The 20511-nt window shown below is 40.0% G+C and overlaps 3 protein-coding genes across 6 annotated transcripts; 2 read left to right on the forward strand and 1 right to left on the reverse strand.

Annotated features, from left to right (window-relative positions):
- The first annotated feature begins 614 nt into the window (after nt 1-614).
- LOC125014858 (zinc finger protein 180-like) lies at nt 615-9648 on the forward strand. 4 transcript variants are annotated; one of them, XM_047596352.1, is made up of 3 exons: nt 615-866; nt 4594-5139; nt 8682-9648. In XM_047596352.1, the coding sequence occupies exons 1-3, from the start codon at nt 695-697 to the stop codon at nt 9515-9517; spliced, it is 1554 nt and encodes a 517-aa protein (XP_047452308.1). In that variant the 5' UTR covers nt 615-694; the 3' UTR covers nt 9518-9648. The 4 variants fall into 4 exon arrangements, with proteins under 4 accessions (XP_047452308.1, XP_047452310.1, XP_047452307.1 ...); XM_047596354.1 differs by having other exon boundaries at nt 4594-5055; XM_047596351.1 differs by lacking the exon at nt 8682-9648 and adding an exon at nt 6394-7360.
- A 152-nt stretch (nt 9649-9800) lies between these two features.
- Nucleotides 9801-16259, forward strand: LOC125014856 (zinc finger protein OZF-like). Its single transcript, XM_047596347.1, has 2 exons — nt 9801-10955; nt 12303-16259. Exons 1-2 carry the CDS (start codon nt 10784-10786, stop codon nt 13772-13774), a joined length of 1644 nt encoding a protein of 547 aa, XP_047452303.1. The 5' UTR covers nt 9801-10783; the 3' UTR covers nt 13775-16259.
- Nucleotides 15757-19796, reverse strand: LOC125014855 (zinc finger protein ZFP2-like). The gene is made up of 3 exons (XM_047596346.1): nt 19542-19796; nt 18626-18985; nt 15757-18194 (listed from the first exon to the last, which is right to left on the reverse strand). The coding sequence occupies exons 1-3, from the start codon at nt 19558-19560 to the stop codon at nt 16717-16719; spliced, it is 1857 nt and encodes a 618-aa protein (XP_047452302.1). The 5' UTR covers nt 19561-19796; the 3' UTR covers nt 15757-16716.
- Between the last annotated feature and the right edge of the window lie 715 nt (nt 19797-20511).

Here is a 20511-nt window from a genome sequence, read left to right on the forward strand (position 1 = left end):
AAAAAGGTTTTGAAAGAAAGAAGCCGTTTATGTAAACCCCCTCTCTCAGCAGACGAGGTAGACTGAGACATCGCATCATTTCAGGTGGTCACCATCCACAGATGTTCATATTAAGTCCCCAAATTCCAATCAGTCGTTAAAACTTTGTTTTAACATAGTTTTGTTAACATACTAAGGATATTTGTAAAAAGTAGGGCATGTGTCTAGGAATACAATAGTTGCAGCTCAGCAGAAACACCTCCAAACTGATGGGGATCCAGTCTACGGTATATTTTATGACACAAGGTTTGGTCCCAAAGCTCAGATTGCTGATCTCCTTACAGATTCAGTGTTAGAGGAAACACCGGGGCCAGTACTGGATAGTGGCTTTGAGTGTCGAACTAACTGGTCATAAAACATATTTTCTGCATGAATCTGACTCGTTTTTTATTGGCTATGTGCTATAAAACATATATATGCTATATAAACACAGAACTTAAATAAGCGTAAAAATAAAAGCATGGGGGGGGGGGGCATACAGAGATCTGATGTGCGGTTGTAGTAATTACTTTTATCCTGCAGGGGGCAATAACGCCCGGTAGCGTCAAATACTGACAAAAACATCAGAAGAAGAAAAGAGGCGGAAGGACGAAGGAGATCTATTCTGTAGCTTCTTTATCGTCTGTCAGTTCAGTGTTTCGGTCGTAGAGTAACAATGTCTCAAGTTGATAGATTTAAAGAGTTCACTAAGGAGAGACTAGCTGCCGCTATTGAAGAAATATTTGTGGTGTTTCAAGAAATTATCGTCCAGTATGAGGGAGAGATTGATCATCAACGCAAACTGCTGGATTCCATCCTAAAACCAGAGATAAAGCTACACAGAATTGGTACGTAAAGATATAATGGTCTTGATGAACTAACTTAGAAAACAGTCGAGTCAGCCGACATCGAATCAGATTTTTCTTGTGCGTGCTTCTGTACTTACCGCCGGTATTCTGTCTGTGATTTTCCTACTGTTGCTTTTTGCCCGATAGGCGCGCAGGCCAAAATGGAAAAAAAAAAACTTATTGGCACAGGTCAAGATGGGGGAAAAAAACATGTCGTGGATTCTTGTGCGGATTTTAAAAATTCCAATTTCTTCATAGGTTATCACGACTTGATTATTGTTCATAATATCCCTCACTATTCCTGTGTAGTATTTCAATTAATTTTCGAGCTACTCTAATTTTGAAGAAAATCCATGACAAAGTCACCAAACGTACAAGCGTCCTGGCACTAGGTTGGATTCCTCGTATTCAAACAATTACAAAACCCTTTCCTCCATAGATTTGCTCAAAAATTGTCTTGATTCTTGTTCGTGGTGACCCGACTACTACTGCGCAATATTTCAATTCACTACACTGTATAATTTTGAAGAAAATCAATGATAAATTCACCTTACCTAAAAACATCCTGATAGTTAAATTCCTCATATTCAAACAGTCATAAAATCCTTTCCTTAATACATTTGCCCAAATATTCGCTTGATTCTTCTTCACAGTGACCCTGACTACTACTACTACATAATAGTTCAAGTTGTTGAACTATTATTATTCAATTGGAGTCAACAGACATTTCCATACAGTTGATTGTATTGGTGCACTATCCCTGGGAAGGAGAGATTTTGGATGACTTTCTGTTCTGCAAATTAGTGCTGGGCAGCGGGTGAGGAAATATTCAGACTTCTGGATGCTTTCATGAATGAATCTGGACTAAGCTGGGAAAAATGTGTTGCCGTTTGTACGGATGGACGAGCAGCGATGACCGAGTGCACTCGCCTCTAAAGACATGGATCCAAATCTTCACTCTGTTTTTAACAGAGCTGTAACTGTAGTTAATTTTGTGAAGTCTGACCCCGAGTGTATGGCAACATTCAGTGCGTTTACATGTAGAGCTTAATCGAGCTATGCTCAAAATTCGACTTTCTGACTACAGCCCTTGTCCCGGTTTGCATGCAGCGCAAGAAAATCGAGTAACTGTTCTCCTCCTCCACACTAGGTGGCGATGCGTGTCTTTTCAGGGTTAATACCACGTTAATACGGCCCGATTTCCGGGTTGACCTATTACGCGATATAATAAACAAGAGTCGTTCATGCGACAGACCGGCGTTTCAAACAACAACCAGACGGATTACAGTACATTTTTAATCTTGTACGTAATGTTCGCGCTACTTCTGGTGCGCTATCCCTCAGACGGATCCGTTTCTCTTCTTCTTCTTCTGCGATCGGCTTTCTTAGACGTTTTTGTTCCGGGGTCACACGCCAGCGCAGTGGTGGTGGAGCATGCGCACACGCATTATCCGATTGAAAAGTCCGATTCAATCGCATTATCTGGGTGTCTGAAACGGATAATGAGAACTCCGATTTTAATCGGAGTTACGTGTTTACATGCACTTAAGTTCTCCTGTTATAATCCGATTAAGGCATTAATTCGTTTTTTTCACGTGCATGTAAATGCACTGACTGACATATTTAACATGCTGAATAGCGTAAACCTGTCCATTGAAGGAGGCCACACATGTGTCCTTGTAGTTAGCGACAAAATCACTGCCTTTATGAAGAAAACAGACCCATAGAGAAGGAGGATAAAAGAAGGAATTACAGATATGTTCCCCCAACTGTCTGAGCTTCTCTACACAAATAGCCTGTCTGTAGCTACAATGAAGCTTTAAAACAGTTTTGAAATGAACCAATTCATTTGGTTTGTGCTAGTTTTCATACTTGTTCATTTTCTGAAAGCATCACGATCTTTAACTTGACAATTATAAATGTTGTGAAGTCAAAATGTAATTTGAATAAAATGAATCTGTTTCTAAAATGATAGAAATGTTATTAAAAATGTAAGTCAAGTTCCATTATTTCACTTACCATCACCAAATAACATTTCAGGGCACTTTTTCTGGACTGCGTTCTGTTAATAAATAACGAGGTTACTGATTGAATTTGAGCAAATTTATTTAACTTTCTTCATCGTTGTTAATCTCTGCTTCTCCTCCACTCTCTGTTTTACGATGGTCAGAGCTCTGCACCAACGTACACACAAACAAACAGCTGAACACCCACCTACAGCCAGAATAAAACGAGACGTGCAGGGCTAACGTAGTGATTACTATATGGTGGAGAGAGGAGCTAAACCTAGTAGTCAGTGAAGTAACCATGGGGCTAAGTTAGCATGCTGAGGGCCGTGTTAAACATGATGCTGTTATTTAGCTGATGGACTCTTTCAGTGTGTCTCTGTGTAAGTGTTTATGTGTTAACCACAGCGTTACTACGTCTTTGTGTAAGAATCTCCGTTAACATATTGTAGTATTTAGTGGTCTAATGCTAGTGGCTCAGGTTTTTATTGGTTAACCGCGTGGACTGATGGAGCTTCAGAAGCTGCCCTTCTCTACTGATTCGGATGCCGAGGCAACCATGAGCCTGATAAGTTTGTCAATGAAGTTGATTGACGTGCCTTCCTGTTGCCAATCAGGTATTGCAATGCAGTCTGGGATTTGTAGTAACAATGGTGCGCATGCAAAATACCTGCAGGCCATAATACCTGACAGATAATACAATACCTTGAGTTTGACATGTGTGGCATGGGGTGACAGGGTTCGACCTAACTTGGCTGTCCACGAAGAAGTATTCCTCCTGGGTGAACAAAACTGGCTAAAAAAGTACATTATTATCCAAATATAAAGCAGTAATAGAACAGACCTGTGAAGGAAAGGTTTTTATTGCACAGTAGTAGTCAGGGTCACTGTGAATAAGAATCAAGACAAAATTTTAGCGAACCTTTATAACAGTTAACATTATAAGCACTCTGACTGGGAGACAGTGGGAGAGTTCATTGGTGTGCTATCCTGCATTTATGGGTTCTGATGGAGTGGTCCGCACAGTGCTCTTTGATTATGTCTTGGAGACAGAACTCCAAGCATAGATTGTATGTTCATGATTCCCACCATAGACTAAACAAAGGACACAATGACATCTGCTAAAGTGAAGCCAAAGCATGTTGATCTCCTCTTGGTGGCTGACTGCAGTATCGGTCATTATCACCACCTCATTCATATTAGTGGATGGGACTCCGGTTGCCATGACAAATGCTCCATGTTTCTAAGATCGTTTTTAAGACTGTGAGAGTAGGAAAAAATACAGAAGTACAGTATATAATTCAGCAATTCTCTTTAACTGGCAAAGGTAGAGCACAGCACAGTATTGATAAAACAAAAACTCTCTCTCTCTCTCACTCCTTATCCCTGGAATTTGAAGGAAGTGGAGACATTCATTAATTTTCTTTAACTGCTTGTCCTCTGGAGGTTGGAAGCTAGCATTGCAGCCTTTTGGTTTTCTCTCAATAACAACTGTGATTTTGGATGTAAGGTTAAAAAAAAGTCTTACTTTAACCCTTTACATGTTTAATGTGTTCGCATCCTGTGTTCATTCTATTAACCTTTTTTTTAAAAAAATGCATTAATCACGGCTCATTTGTAGTCCGCTATTGGACTAAAAGCAGTTTTTTTCTCAGCTTCTCCTTGTCTTACTGCTCTGTCTGTCAATCTAATCGACTTATTTTGTCTCTTTGTCCTTGTAGACTTTCCACAACAACATGTTTGTGAGGAAGAGGAGGTTCTCACTAACCAGCAGCTCTGTGACCAGGAGATGAACACCAGTGTGGACCAGGAGAAAGCAGAGCCTCCACAGATAAAAGAGGAACAGGAGGAGCTCTGTACCAGTCAAGAGGGAGAGCAGCTCGTACTGAAAGAGGAGACTGACACCATCATGGTGACTCCAGTTTATGAGGAAAGTAACCACAGTGAACCAGAACAAAGTGGTGACCAGCTCCTCTATTACAATTCTCCAGAGGAACCGGATCAGGAAGGACGGCAGCACGTACATCCAGAATCAAGTAGAAATGCAAAACTGAAGCCAAATGAAGGACATGACTTGAACAATGTAAATAACTTTACAACAATGGACACTGACCTTGTTGCTGACACAGAAACCCTCCCAGAAAATATGTCTCAAATGAAGAAAAATCACAAGATCCAAAGTGGTATGAATCCATATTGTTGTAACACTTGTGGCAAACGTTTCCATCAAAATATTGGTTTGATTGTCCACATGAGAATTCACACAGGTGAGAAACCTTATACTTGTAAATCATGCGGGAAAAGTTTCCGTCAAAATGGTGATTTGACTGTCCATATGAGAACTCACACAGGTGAGAAACCATATTCCTGCAAAACATGTGGGAAATTTTTCAGCAATAGTGGCACTTTGACTGTCCACATGAGAACTCACACAAGTGAGAAACCATATGTTTGCAAAATATGCGGGAAAGGTTTCTGTCAAAGAAATCAATGGACTCTCCACATGAGAACTCACACAGGTGAGAAGCCATATTCTTGCAAAACATGTGGGAAACTTTTCAGCAGTAGTAGTACTGTGACTGAACACATGAGAACTCACACAGGTGAGAAACCATATTCTTGCAAAATATGTGGGAACGGTTTCTGTAAAAGTAGTCAGTTGACTGTTCACATGAGAACACACACGGGGGAGAAGCCGTATTCTTGCAAAACATGTGGGAAATGTTTCAGCAGTAGTGGTACTTTGACTGCTCACATGAGAACTCACACTGGTGAGAAACCATATTCTTGCGAAATATGCAGCAAATCTTTCAGAAATAGTAGTACTGTGACTGAACATATGAGAACTCACACAGGTGAGAAGCCATATTCTTGCAAAATATGTGGGAAAAGTTTCTGTAAAAGTAGTCAATTAACTGTCCACACGAGAACTCACACGGGGGAGAAGCCATATTCTTGCACAATATGTGGGAAAGGTTTCTGTCAAAGTGGTACTTTGACTGTCCACATGAGAAGTCACATAGGTGAGAAACTGTAACGTTGCAATGAATGTGTGAAAAGTTTCAATGTTGCTAGTAATTTTTTGCACCCTTTAGAAGACATTGTTCTAAACTGTGGAGAAGTATTGTTTTCCTCAATAATTCCCTGTTTTCCAGACTGTTGAACAAAGCATTCTGTGTTTTTGTTTTTAAGGGACAGGTGTTTTGTTTGGAGATGACGTTTAAGTTTGCTTTGAACCATGGCTCTGTTAGACCGTAGTGTTTGGAGCTACACTGTAGCTAAAGTGTCAAGGTACTGCAGTACTATAAATTACCATTACAGTAGACATGGTCGATACCTGCTGAATGTGGTGTTGTCATGTTTTATTCCTGGTGACTGTTTTTTTTTATTCTTTTCGAGTGTGTGAATCTGTTATTAAATTAAAAACATTTTTCTGAGCTTCACCTTGTATTACTGCTCTGTTATCACTTTAAGCCATAGAATTAGATTAATCAACTTCTTTTGTCTCTTTGTCCTTGTAGACTCTCCACAGCAACATGTCTGTAAGGAGGAGGAGGTTCTCACTAACCAGACGCTCTGTCACCAGGAGATGAACACCAGTGTGGACCAGGAGGAAGCAGAGCCTCCACAGATTAAAGAGGAACAGGAAGAGCTCTGCAATAGTCAAGAGGGAGAGCAGCTTGTACTGAAGATGGAGACTGACACTATTACGGCCCATTTAGTGACTCCAGTTTATGAGGAAAGTAACCACAGTGAACCAGAACAAAGTGGTGACCAGCTCCTGTTGGATGAGGAAGCCTGCCAACACATAGACCTAGAATCAAGTAGAAATGCAGACCTGAAGTCAAATAAGGGACGTGACTGTAACCATGTTAACAACTTTACAGCAACGGACAGTAACCTTGATACTGGCAAAGAAAAATGTGATGTTTTTGGAACCCTCTCAGAAAATATGTCTCAAATGAAGAAAAAGCACAACAGAGGTGTGCGCAGATATTGTGAGATGTGTGGGAAAAGTTTCCCTAAAACTAATGACGTGACTCGCCACATGAGAATTCACACAGGTGAGAAGAGGCATACTTGCAAAATATGTGGCAAATGTTACAATCGGAGTGATGTTTTGAATAGTCACATGAGAAGTCACACAGGTGAGAAGCCATATTCTTGCAAAACATGTGGGAAACTTTTCAGTTATAAGAAGAATTTGAATGTCCACGTGAGAGCTCATACAGGTGAGAGGCCGTATCCTTGTCATACATGTGGGAAATGTTTTATTACTAAAGGACACATGACTCGCCACATGAGAACCCACACAGGTGAGAGATGTTATTCCTTACACAAAGATGGGAGGCCATAATATTACAAATCATGAGATCTCCTTTGTTTAGCTCAGTGGATCCAGTTTTTTAGTTTTTCTTAGAAACCCCTTACATGTACACTGCCCAGCCAAATTAAGATAACTCATGAAATAAAAGCAACATGAATTCATTGACAGTCAAATTCTTTAGAGCATATATTTCTATGCATTTCTATTTCAGTTATCAGCCACTTACAACACAGTGTGGACGTCTGTCCCCAGAAAGCTTCACTCACATTTCATTTAGTGGTTCGTTGAAAGTGTCACTCATTCAGAAAAAAAACAGCACACCGTCCAGATCAATCTGGACAAATTCCTCTAACTGCAGGTGCCCCCAATAGATGTTCATCTTAAAGGCCCAACTTACACCCAATTTCTAACAAGTGCAGAAGCCACTTGGACGAGTGGTGAAACGACTTCAAGAAAATTCAACATATTTTGATACAATTTAACTTTGTTTCATTGAGATACTAAGAAGATCTGTTGTGTTCTATTAGTTCACATTGTTGCTGCGGTCGAAGAGTTCCTTTTTATTTTGTCCTGATGTCTGCACCATGCGAGAGACTGTGAAGTTATGGTGGAGCTGACAGTTTGCCAAGTGAGAGACGCATATAAGAAGTGTTAGACTGATGGTGTTTATGGTGTTGATGTGAGCGTTGTCGTTACAGAAGCTTCAGTTGCCTTGAAGAAAAGCCTCCATAGCTAGATATTGACAATAAAGCTGACTTTGACTTGAGTGCATCAAGAGAAGAGAGTGTGTGGGTCCTCTCATTGATTTTCAACCTTATCATTTTTATCCCATCAGGTATACGGCTCTAATAAGAACCACTAACTGGTTGTCAAACATTTTCTGCATGATACAAGGACACGTACAGAGATCTGACGTGCGGTCGTAGTAATTAATTTTATCCTGTAGGGGGCAATAACGCCCGGTAGCGTCAAACACTTCAATTAGAAGAAGAAAAGCGAGAGAAAGGAGGAAGGAGATCTGCAGCATCTTCGTCGTCTGTCAGTCAGATGTTTCAGCAGTAGAAGTGAACATGTCTCAAGTTCATCGATTTAGAGAGTTCACAAAGGAGAGACTAGCTGCTGCTGTTGAAGAAATATTTGTAGTTTTTGAAGAAATTATCGTCCAGTACGAGGGAGAGATTGATCATCAACGCAAACTGCTGGATACCATCTTAAAACCAGAAATAAAGCTACACAAAATTGGTACGTAAAGATATAACTTAATGGTCCTGACAAACTAACAAGGGAATGTTGCTCTCTGCGTTTCACACATTATTTAGAGAATTACTGTTCATGAGCCATTGAGCTGCAAATAATTTTTCTGTGCATGTGTATCTTCCTCAAAAAACATTTTTCTGAGCTTCACCTTGTATTACTGCTCTGTTATCACTTTAAGCCATAGAATTAGATTAATCAACTTCTTTTGTCTCTTTGTCCTTGTAGACTCTCCACAGCAACATGTCTGTGAGGAGGATGAGGTTCTCACTAACCAGACGCTCTGTCACCAGGAGATGAACACCAGTGTGGACCAGGAGGAAGCAGAGCCTCCACAGATTAAAGAGGAACAGGAAGAGCTCTGCACCAGTCAAGAGGGAGAGCAGCTTGTACTGAAGATGGAGACTGACACTATTACGGCCCATTTAGTGACTCCAGTTTATGAGGAAAGTAACCACAGTGAACCAGAACAAAGTGGTGACCAGCTCCTGTTGGATGAGGAAGCCTGCCAACACATAGACCTAGAATCAAGTAGAAATGCAGACCTGAAGTCAAATAAGGGACGTGACTGTAACCATGTTAACAACTTTACAGCAACGGACAGTAACCTTGATACTGGCAAAGAAAAATGTGATGTTTTTGGAACCCTCTCAGAAAATATGTCTCAAATGAAGAAAAAGCACAACAGAGGTGTGCGCAGATATTGTGAGATGTGTGGGAAAAGTTTCCCTAAAACTAATGACGTGACTCGCCACATGAGAATTCACACAGGTGAGAAGAGGCATACTTGCAAAATATGTGGCAAATGTTACAATCGGAGTGATGTTTTGAATAGTCACATGAGAAGTCACACAGGTGAGAAGCCATATTCTTGCAAAACATGTGGGAAACTTTTCAGTTATAAGAAGAATTTGAATGTCCACGTGAGAGCTCATACAGGTGAGAGGCCGTATCCTTGTCATACATGTGGGAAATGTTTTATTACTAAAGGACACATGACTCGCCACATGAGAACCCACACAGGTGAGAGATGTTATTCCTTACACAAAGATGGGAGGCCATAATATTACAAATCATGAGATCTCCTTTGTTTAGCTCAGTGGATCCAGTTTTTTAGTTTTTCTTAGAAACCCCTTACATGTACACTGCCCAGCCAAATTAAGATAACTCATGAAATAAAAGCAACATGAATTCATCGACAGTCAAATTCTTTAGAGCATATATTTCTGTGCATTTCTATTTCAGTTATCAGCCACTTACAACACAGTGTGGACGTCTGTCCCCAGAAAGCTTCACTCACATTTCATTTAGTGGTTCGTTGAAAGTGTCACTCATTCAGAAAAAAAACAGCACACCGTCCAGATCAATCTGGACAAATTCCTCTAACTGCAGGTGCCCCCAATAGATGTTCATCTTGAAGGCCCAACTTCCACCCAATTTCTAACAAGTGCAGAAGCCACTTGGACGAGTGGTGAAACGACTTCAAGAAAATTCAACATATTTTGATACAATTTAACTTTGTTTCATTGAGATACTAAGAAGATCTGTTGTGTTCTATTAGTTCACATTGTTGCTGCGGTCGAAGAGTTCCTTTTTATTTTGTCCTGATGTCTGCACCATGCGAGAGACTGTGAAGTTATGGTGGAGCTGACAGTTTGCCAAGTGAGAGACGCATATAAGAAGTGTTAGACTGATGGTGTTTATGGTGTTGATGTGAGCGTTGTCGTTACAGAAGCTTCAGTTACCTTGAAGAAAAGCCTCCATAGCTAGATATTGACAATAAAGCTGACTTTGACTTGAGTGTGTGCCAAGCCGTAATTACAGAAACACCTCCAAACTGACGGGGACTCAGTCTACAGTTTGTTTTATGACACAAGGTTCAGTCCCAAAGCTCAGAGTTGCTGATCTTCTTACGGATTCAGTGTTAAAGGAAACACTGGGACCAGTACTGGACAGTGGCTACAAGTGTCTGCCAAGCTGACAGGCTACTGTTCATCCTATCATCGTGTGAGGAGGAGTGCCATTTATGCATCAAGAGAAGAGAGTGTGTGGGTCCTCTCATTGATTTTCAACCTTATCATTTTTATCCCATCAGATATACGGCTCTAATAAGAAACACTAACTGGTTGTCAAACATTTTCTGCATGATACAAGGACACGTACAGAGATCTGACGTGCGGTCGTAGTAATTAATTTTATCCTGTAGGGGGCAATAACGCCCGGTAGCGTCAAACACTTCAATTAGAAGAAGAAAAGCGAGCGAAAGGAGGAAGGAGATCTGCAGCATCTTCGTCGTCTGTCAGTCAGATGTTTCAGCAGTAGAAGTGAACATGTCTCAAGTTCATCGATTTAGAGAGTTCACAAAGGAGAGACTAGCTGCTGCTGTTGAAGAAATATTTGTAGTTTTTGAAGAAATTATCGTCCAGTACGAGGGAGAGATTGATCATCAACGCAAACTGCTGGATACCATCTTAAAACCAGAAATAAAGCTACACAAAATTGGTACGTAAAGATATAACTTAATGGTCCTGACAAACTAACAAGGGAATGTTGCTCTCTGCGTTTCACACATTATTTAGAGAATTACTGTTCATGAGCCATTGAGCTGCAAATAATTTTTCTGTGCATGTGTATCTTCCTCAAATACTGTTTCAAATATGACGCTTGCCCTTTTATGTCAGTAGGACCAACAAAGCCCTCCATTGTGAACGAATGGATTCTTGTTTATCTGTCATCATCTGTCCTCACTTCAGACGTTGCCAGTCACCTGACCTGACACCTGCCTGTAGATGTGGTCCTTATTATCTAAAGAATTTACCCGTAGAACTTCACAGTAACGTAGTTGTCTGTAAAACGGTGTATTCTCTGTGAGTTTGCTTTTGAGTTAAATTCAGTTTGTCTGAGCTTCACCTTGTTTTACTGCTCTGTCATCACTTTAAACCATAGAATAACTGTAAGGCTACTGTAGGCCTTCAGTGCTCTCCAGCTTCACATACATCAAATCCAGCAGGAGCGCCAATGTCGACCCAGTAAAATAGCATAAAGATACATAAAAGATGTAAATATAATTTATTTTATTCACCAAAACTTAAGAAACCATTTAGAGTTTTCCTCTGATCATGTGAGCCAGGGGTACTGCTCCTAGTTAGTGGACTAAAAGTGCCTGACAAATCCTTTTCTGTAGCTTCTGAGTTGCCTGACCTTTCTTCACGATGTCCAGCTTTTCTTGAAAAGTCAGTCTTGAAAATGGCTTTGACAGTAAATTCTCAACCAAATCCATTTCTTCTCCTTCTTCAACCATTGTGCGGTGACAAAACAGCTATTAAATCAACACAACTATATTTTTTCCTCTTCCAGCTCACAAGAGATGCAGCTCACTCTCTGACTATCCAACTGACTGTACAATCAGAGGGCGTATGCTGAGGTCATGTACGCCTGTTAGGCAACTCAGCTCAAAATCTGATTGGTTAAAGCAACGATTTGATCAACACATATTTTATGCTGCAGGGCCTGTGGAACTGATTCTGAAGGCCTCCAGGCAGATTTCTCTGATCCTAGCAACAAATAATCGCTGAAATATGACTGGATAAGAGCTTTTATATGAAAATACACATTTGGAAGCAGTGCGACCAAAGGAAAAGCTATTAAAGGAAGCAAATAGATCTTTAGGAATTATTTAATAGGTATTCATAGAAAATATAATCAAGCCTGTTATTCAGATATTTTTTAAGGCCAGCAGTGAAGGCCTTGCATGTCATAGCGGTCCACCACTGCTGTAAGTTAAAAACAGTTGATTTGACCTGCTGCCTGTCACTTTAAACAACTTCTTTTGTCTCTTTGTCCTTGTAGACTCCCCACAACAACATGTCTGTGAGGAGGATGAGGTTCTCACTAGCCAGGAGATGAACTCCAGTGTGGACCAGGAGGAAGCAGAGCCTCCACAGATTAAAGAGGAACAGGAGGAGCTCTGTACCAGTCAAGAGGAAGAGCAGCTCGTACTGAAGGAGGAGCCTGACACCATTATGGTGACTCCAGTTTATGAGGAAAGTAACCACAGTGAACCAGAAGAAAGTGATGACCAGCTCCTCTATCACAATTCTTCTGAGAAACAAGATCAGGAAGGACGGCAGCACGTACATCCAGCATCCAGTAGAAATGCAGAGCTAAAGCCAAATAAGGGATGTGACTTTAACAATGTAAACCACAGTACCCTTCATACTGACACAGAACAGTTGGATGGTTTTGGAACCCTCTCAGAAAATATGTCTCAAATGAAGAAAAATCACGAGATCCAAAGTGGCGTGAATCCATATACTTGTAACATTTGCGGTAAAGGTTTCTGTCAGAATGGTAATTTGACTGTCCACATGAGAACTCACACAGGCGAGAAGCCATATTCTTGCAAAACATGTGGGAAATGTTTCAGTCGAAGGAGTTGTTTGAATATTCACATGAGAACTCACACAGGTGAGAAGCCATATTCTTGTAAAATATGCGGAAAAGGTTTCAGTCGAAGAGATGTTTTGACTCTCCACATGATAATCCACACGGATAAGAAGTCATATTCTTGCAAATCATGTGGGAAAAGTTTCAGTGATTGTAATGATTTGTCTGTTCACATGTGTACTCACACAAGTGAGAAGCTATATTCTTGCAAAATATGTGGGAAAAGTTTTACTCATAGTGGTGGTTTGAGTGTCCACAGGAGAATTCATACAGGTGAAAAACCATATTGTTGCAAGTCATGTGGGAAAAGTTTCAGTCAAAGTGGTGTTTTGGCTGTTCACATGAGAACTCACACAGGTGAGAAGCCGTATCCTTGCAAGACGTGTGGGAAAGGTTTCAGTCGAAGAGATGTTTTGACTCGTCATATGAGAACTCACACAGTTGAAAAGCTGTACTCTTGCAAAACATGCAGGAAATGTTTCAACAATGCTAATCTTTTGTCAGTCCACCTGAGAACGCACATAGGTGAGAAACTGTATTGCTGCAAGGTATGTGGCAAAGAATTCAGTCGATGGTCTCATTTGACTCTCCACATCAGAACTCACACAGGTGAGAAGCCTTATTCTTGCAAAACATGCGGGAAAAGTTTTAGTCGTAGCGGTAGTTTGACTATCCACAAGAGAACTCATACAGGTGAAAAACCATACTGCTGCCAGTTTTGTGGGAAAGGTTTCATTCAGTGTGGTGATTTGACTGTCCACATGAGAACTCACACAGGTGAAAAGCCGTATTCCTGCAAAACATGTGGGAAATGTTTCTGTAATAGTAGCAATTTTTTACGCCACATCCGAACTCACACTGGTGAGAATTCATAGAAGTATTCATAGAAACGTGAATATTTTCAACATGGTGATTAGACTGTCCACATGAAACCACAGATGAGAAGTCAAAGTTCTGTCTGTCGGGGAAATTTTAAAATTAGCTTTCAGATGTTAAACAACATTAGGCTGTGCTTCTGTCAATCTGCTGTTGCAAATGTGTCTCATAAAATCTTGTTTTGATGTTTCTCAGATGGCAATTGAGGCTGTCATCAGTGAATCTTGCAGAAGTGCAGTATACTTTTATTTTTGCAGTGTGTGAATGACTGACAATACATTAATACTGAAAAAAAAATCTTAAAAGCCACCAAGTTCAGTAGTGTTCCAATTCTGTTACAGTGACATATAAAAGTTTTCTCATAACTACGAGAATGCAGATGTGTAGTTTGTCATGATCATTGTACTTCACCAAGCACAACACTTCCTTTTACAGTTGACATGATCCTGAATTCTTTATCAATAAGAGCATGTTCTTTCATTTAGTGTTTTGTAATTGCATCAACCATTTGTTTTATGCTTTACTCCTTAACTGCTAAATTGTTGGTGTACGACGTATCCAAGGCGACATATAAATAAGCTTTTCAAGCAGATGTGATAATAAGAATATTTATTTATACCGATTGTCCAAACTGTTCTCCACAGATTTTTCACAGACCCCATCACATGATTGGAGTAGCCTTTCTGACATCACCAGAAATTTGAATTAAACACCCAAGTGAGCCTCAGTTCAGTGTAGCATTGATACATCATGATTATGGAATAATATACCTCATATTTGGAGCATAATACCAGTAAAGGGTGTTTTTAATATTGTACAGTTTGTCATATTTAGCCATCAACATATTGAGGATGTCCATTTAAGCTGGAACCTTTTTGTCTATTGCCTTTCGGTTATTGGACGACCGCTCTACCTCCTGAGCTACTGCTGCCCCAAAATTAATAAAAATAATGACCATTTGATCTCCTGTGAAACTATGATTAAATAGGTGAAGTACAGGAAAGGTCACAGCCAAGCTCCTGACCAGTGATCCCACGCGGTTCTGTGGAAGCAAAGAATTGACAAAAGTCCTCAGTTCCTTTGTCCGTGACACTTCAGGCCAGAAAAAACAATGCTGATAAGAACTGAGCAAGGCTAGATGTGACATTACCTAGTCGAAGTTGGAAATTAGGTATTCAATAGAAAAAAAAAATAGAAGATAAATAGTGTCTCCACTATAGAAGAGAAAGAATAACAAGGCCACGAGAAAGCTGAAGAAAGACTTGGCATGCAGTCTGAAAAGGAAGCCAAAGGGGACAATCAAAAAGGTTTTAAAATGTAGATATTCTTCTGAGTAAACTAACATCACTGTTCTGAAGAAACCATAAGGAGGCAATTAAATCCATGCTTATCTGCAGTACACAGACTTTTTGTTCTAGACAAAGATGTCAGACAAAGAAACCACTCAAGATCGTATATTAAAGTAAATTGAATCAAGGGAGCTCGTTGCCCAGTTTAATGACCACTCAAATGAAGTCAGTGCTAACTCAAGTAACCCATCATTCTCTGAAAACTCTACTTAAGTCTTGAAACAAATCTAAGGAGGAAGAAGACAGCCTTTCTATAGGATTTCAAAGGTACCAGATACTTACCTGTTGTTGGGGAACAATGATACTGTTTTTCTTCAGTGAATGGTGCACTCAGCCCTTTGTCAGTCATAGGCTCCAGTCTCAAGGTGTGAATGGGTGTAGAACGTCTTTGGGACAGAAGTTAAGTCTTGTAATTGTTCAGAGAAGGATTTTCCAGTCTGACATTGTTTTCCTTTGCTCCTCCTTCAAACCATCTGTCTTCTCTGGCTAAAATGTGGTCGTTGTTACATCGCTGCAGAAGCTACTTGGATGAATTACGAAACATCTTCAAGACACTCAACTAAAGGGGAGAGGCCTTCAAATATAATAATGTACTCAAACTACTTTGGATGACATTGTCTTATCAAATGAAATGTCTTTGATAAAATAAAGTTTATTTACAAGGCGCCTTTTACAAGACAATGTTGTACAGTTTCTACATTTTGATAGCAGCTCCTTTAAAGGTTAAAATGAAATAAAAAAGATACCATAGCAAAACACACAATAAAAATAAACAACTTCCTCTTAACAAGACACTATTCCAGTTGACACAGAGAACTATGTATATTCTTATCTTCAACATCAGAGTTCACAATTCACATAAAACTGAGGTAGAGAAAATACTAAAATACAGTACAAAATACACTGCTAACATCATACAAGTGTTATTTTTAATATAGTTCGAGATGCCCACAAATCAAAACAAAAGAGAAAAAAGACGTAATGTGATGTAGATGATGCAGATGAAGACTTGCCTCACCTCTCTTTAGCTTATTTTTTTTCTACTTACGTGATAACGCATATATCACCTAAGGAGAATTAGGGTTTGAGACACTCACATGTAATTATGAGTCATGAATACAAAAAAAACTCTCATTATTAAAAAGATAATGTAAAATACACCGGGGAGGCAAAAATAATTCAAAACTTGCCTGAGAACCTCCTGCTTTTTAACACTGCTTCAGTATTAAAGCACTGGTATTCAGTGGCAGATTTCAGTACAGTAATACAATGGTTTGTTCCTTCGTCATATGAATAAATACAGTGGAGGTCATATTGTAACACTGAACACATAGAAACATTGCGGTTTCCATTTCACAAATAAATACTTTTGTGACATGTCCCAAAACAATTGCAATAGTGTTCTTAAAATACAATTATGTAATATTAATCGCATAGTCACTGCACAATGTGACATCCTCAAATATAGTGTGCAGTCTGACATGTAACCAGAGATTAAAGAAAATAAGACCCATCTTACACAATGTGACATGCAATACACTCACATGATGGCTTCAGGCTTGGCTTCCAAGTTATTTATGATAGTTTCAGGACTAGAGTTTCTCACCTGTGTGAGTTCTTGTATGCCTGAGCAAGACACCACTTTGACTGAAACTTTTCCCACACGTTTTGCAAGAATACGGCTTTTCACCCGTGTGAGTTCTCATGTGGCGCAACAAAGCACCACTTTGATTGAAACTTTTCTCGCATGTTTTGCAAATATATGGTTTCTCATCAGTGTGGGTTCTCATGTGGACAGTCAAACTACTACTATGACTGAAGCTTTTCTCACATGTTTTGCAAGTGTATGGCTTCTCATCAGTGTGAGTTCTCATGTGAACAGTCAGAACGCCACTGTGACTGAAACTTTTCCCACACATTTTGCAAGAATACGGCTTCTCATCTGTGTGAGTTCTTATGTGAACAGTCAAAACGCCACTTTGACTAAAACTTTTCCCGCATATTTTGCAAGTGTACGGCTTCTCATCAGTGTGAGTTCTCATGTGGACAGTCAAAACGCCACTCTGACTGAAACTTTTCCCGCACATTTTGCAAGAATACGGCTTCTCATCCGTGTGAGTTCTCATGTGGCGCAGCCAATTACTACTATTCCTGAAGCTTTTCCCACATGTTTTACAAGAATACGGCTTCTCATCTGTGTGGGTTCTCATGTGCACAGTCAAATTACTGCTGTGACTGAAATGTTTCCCACATGTTTTGCAAGGATATGGCTTCTCATCTATGTGGGTTCTCATGTGAACAGTCAAAACACCACTATGACTGAAACTTTTCCCACAGATTTCACAAGAATAGGGTTTCTCACCTGTGTGAATTCTCATGTGAACGGTCAAATGACTACTGTTACTGAAATTCTTCCCACATGTGTTGCAAGAATACGGCCTCTCACCTGTGTGAGTTCTAGTGTGGACGGTCAAATGACTCCTATGACTGAAACTTTTCCCACAAGTTTTGCAGGTATATGGTTTCTCGTCTGTGTGACTTCCTTCACATGGCTTAGCACATGGGTGAATTGTCTCATGTTGTTTCATTTGGGACTTATTTTTAAAGGCTTTTCCACAAGCGTCACATTTTAAAGTTTTTTTGACGGTATCAGTATTACACTGACTTTCTGACATGAGAAAGTCGCCTACATAGTTACATTTACTTCCTTTCCTGTGATCTTTCTTCTTTGGTTTCAGCTTTTTATTTCTAGTGGATCCAGAGTCTACGCACATAATTCCTTCCTCATCTTGGCTCTCAGGAAAGTTGTGAGAGAGGAGGTGGTCATTGTTAGGCTCTTGTTCACTGTGGTCACTCTCCTCATTATTTGCAGTCACCATAACGGTATCAAACTCCTGCTTCAGAACAATCTGCTCTCCCGTCTCAGTAGTGTAGATTTCCTCCTCTTCCTCTTTGATCTGTTTAGACTCTGCTTCCTCCTGGTTCACACTGTAGTTCATTTCCTTGTTGCAGAGCTGCTGGTCAGCAAGAACCTCCTCCTCCTCCTTGCAGACATGGTGCCGCGGGATGTCTAGAGGTACGAGGAACACAAAAGTTATCTCATATAGCAACAGGAAAAAATGCATTTGAGCAACTATGTGCTAGTTAAAACTTTTACCAGGGTTCCAGAGCACAAACATGTTGTTCTCAAACCTACTATGAAATCTATAGTGTTCAAATGTGACAATTTGTTTTGGGTGCACCAGTGCGAAAGTATCATGATAAATGTCAACAAATATCAATAAATGATTACAGTCAAACCAGAGTGAAGCCTGGCAAAATGGAATTTCCACACATGTTCTGCAAGAACCTGGCTTCTTATCCATGTAAGTTTTCCATATTTCAGACAAATTTTATGAAATGTTTTCCTACAAATGTTGCATATGACTTCACATAGGATTCTGAGACTGAGAGATGTTTCATCATTGTGATGATCCTTTTCCCATTTTAAAGTCATGTTACCTGCGTCATTATAACGACTCTCTGACATGGAGTGTCTCTTCATCGCATGCAGCTCTGCATCTCCAGTTGAGCCTGAGTCTACATGCTTTTCCTCCTGATCTTGGCTCTCGGGAGAGTTGTGAAAGAAAAGCTGGTCACTGTGTGGCTCCAGTTCACTGTGGTCACTTTCCTCAAAAGTATGAGTTACCACAACTGCAAAAATCTCCTGCTTCAGAACAAGCTGGTCTGCTTCGTGACTGGCACAGAGCTCCTCCTGTTCCTCTTTAATCTGCGGAGGCTCTGGTACTCTCTTCCTCTCTTGGTTACACAACTGCTGGTTAGTGAGAACCTCTTCCTCACAGACATGTTGCTGTGGAAGATCTGCAGGGACAAATGGAGACCCGACATTGATGGGAAATAGGTTAGAAATGTCAGGAAAACACACCTGAGCAAATATATTAAGTTTAAAATTAGCATGCCTCTGTTACAGTACAAGCCACTTTGCCATCTTGGTGTCTTTCCCCTTTAGATTAAATAAATACATTTTGCAAAGGTGAATTAACAGTATGTATGGTGTGGAAATAATTTATTGTGCAGGCATTCCCTATGCTGTTATGTTTGGAGATGAAAGGATGTGTTTGATCATGTGATGTGGCCATAGTTGTGAGCAATTCTGAAGCTGATAACCAGGGTTTCTGCAATTAAAGAACATAACATTGCCCATTTAGGCAGTGTTTCAGGAGTGCACCCCCAACATTGCTCATTGTCTTTTTCTGCACTAAGAATACTTTCAATGCATCGAAGAATTGAAGTTAAACCGTAAACTGTAATTTTCGTCGCTGCCATAAATGAACTTAAATGTGACATAAAACTGCGATTAAACTCTTAAAGGAATCATATTCTTGTATTCGTTTGATGATCGTAATAGTTGTATTACCTGTTCGTCGTGAATTCATGTCGGGTTTACAGCTGATGTCTCGCAGTTTGTGTTTACTATCAATCTCGTCCGTGCCGTGCGGTAATTTTTTTTTTTTTTTAAATGTCGAAAAAATCTGCCAGTCGCTCGCTGAAGAGCTCCTTAGAAAACTGTTGCTTCACCAAAGCACACGTGCGATGCAACAAATAGTACGTTTTATACCATCAACTAGCCTGTGTGCACAAAGTTAACCATTGGACCTTTCACCTTAGCTTCCGCCGGATGTCCCACCAGTTCAGAGGTCCGACCGCTGACAAGACAAAATAAGATTCCGCCTGTACTTCTGATTATTCACAACCTTCTAGATTTTCAAGCTTTCAAGGTTTTAATGATTATTGTAATTCCAGCACATGAGTAACATGTAAATGAACAAAACTAAGTACTGATGTCCTCACGCAGCACAGCTACAGAGCAATAACGATGAATATAAAAGCAACCTAAAAGCTAGCAAGGATCAAATGAATTTGACTTTTCAATGAGTTTCAATGAATACATGTATAAATAATCCTGTATAATACTGTACATGGTATTTCAATCACAGAGCTAACGCAGAGAACACGTTGTTGGAGGGTGAGAGGAAGACACAGGGAGAACAAACTCCACAGAGCAAGACCCCAGTTGGATTCAAACACACACTTGCTGAGAGACATCAGTACATCAGTGCTAACACACCACTGACGATAGCGAGAGGTAACAAGAACAAAGGAATCAAACTCTACGCAGCTGACATCTTGGGCAGGGGGAAGCCGTGTCTACTGTATTAGTCAACAGAGGCAGAAGTCTATCAGAGATTAAAATCATCGTAACTCACTGAATTTCTTTAACTGATTTTCAGTCCATTTGGTTTATTATAAATGTCAGATATATATTTATGATGCAATTTAGGTTGGTTAAATTAAAAATGCAGACAATGTGGGACACCATTGAAAAG

This window comes from Mugil cephalus, chromosome 10, assembly GCF_022458985.1.
Source record: "Mugil cephalus isolate CIBA_MC_2020 chromosome 10, CIBA_Mcephalus_1.1, whole genome shotgun sequence".
Taxonomy (NCBI): domain Eukaryota; kingdom Metazoa; phylum Chordata; class Actinopteri; order Mugiliformes; family Mugilidae; genus Mugil; species Mugil cephalus.

Coding starts and splice junctions, on each gene's coding strand:
- LOC125014855 (XM_047596346.1), bottom strand. Junction 18,195..18,625: donor GAGTCGTTATAATGACGCAG/GTAACATGACTT, acceptor TCGTACCTCTAG/ACATCCCGCGGCACCATGTC.
- LOC125014856 (XM_047596347.1), top strand. CDS start 10,784: ATGTCTCAAGTTCATCGATTTAGAGAGTTCACAAAGGAGAGACTAGCT. Junction 10,956..12,302: donor AATAAAGCTACACAAAATTG/GTACGTAAAGAT, acceptor TTGTCCTTGTAG/ACTCCCCACAACAACATGTC.
- LOC125014858 (XM_047596352.1), top strand. CDS start 695: ATGTCTCAAGTTGATAGATTTAAAGAGTTCACTAAGGAGAGACTAGCT. Junction 867..4,593: donor GATAAAGCTACACAGAATTG/GTACGTAAAGAT, acceptor TTGTCCTTGTAG/ACTTTCCACAACAACATGTT. Junction 5,140..8,681: donor CCACATGAGAATTCACACAG/GTGAGAAACCTT, acceptor TTGTCCTTGTAG/ACTCTCCACAGCAACATGTC.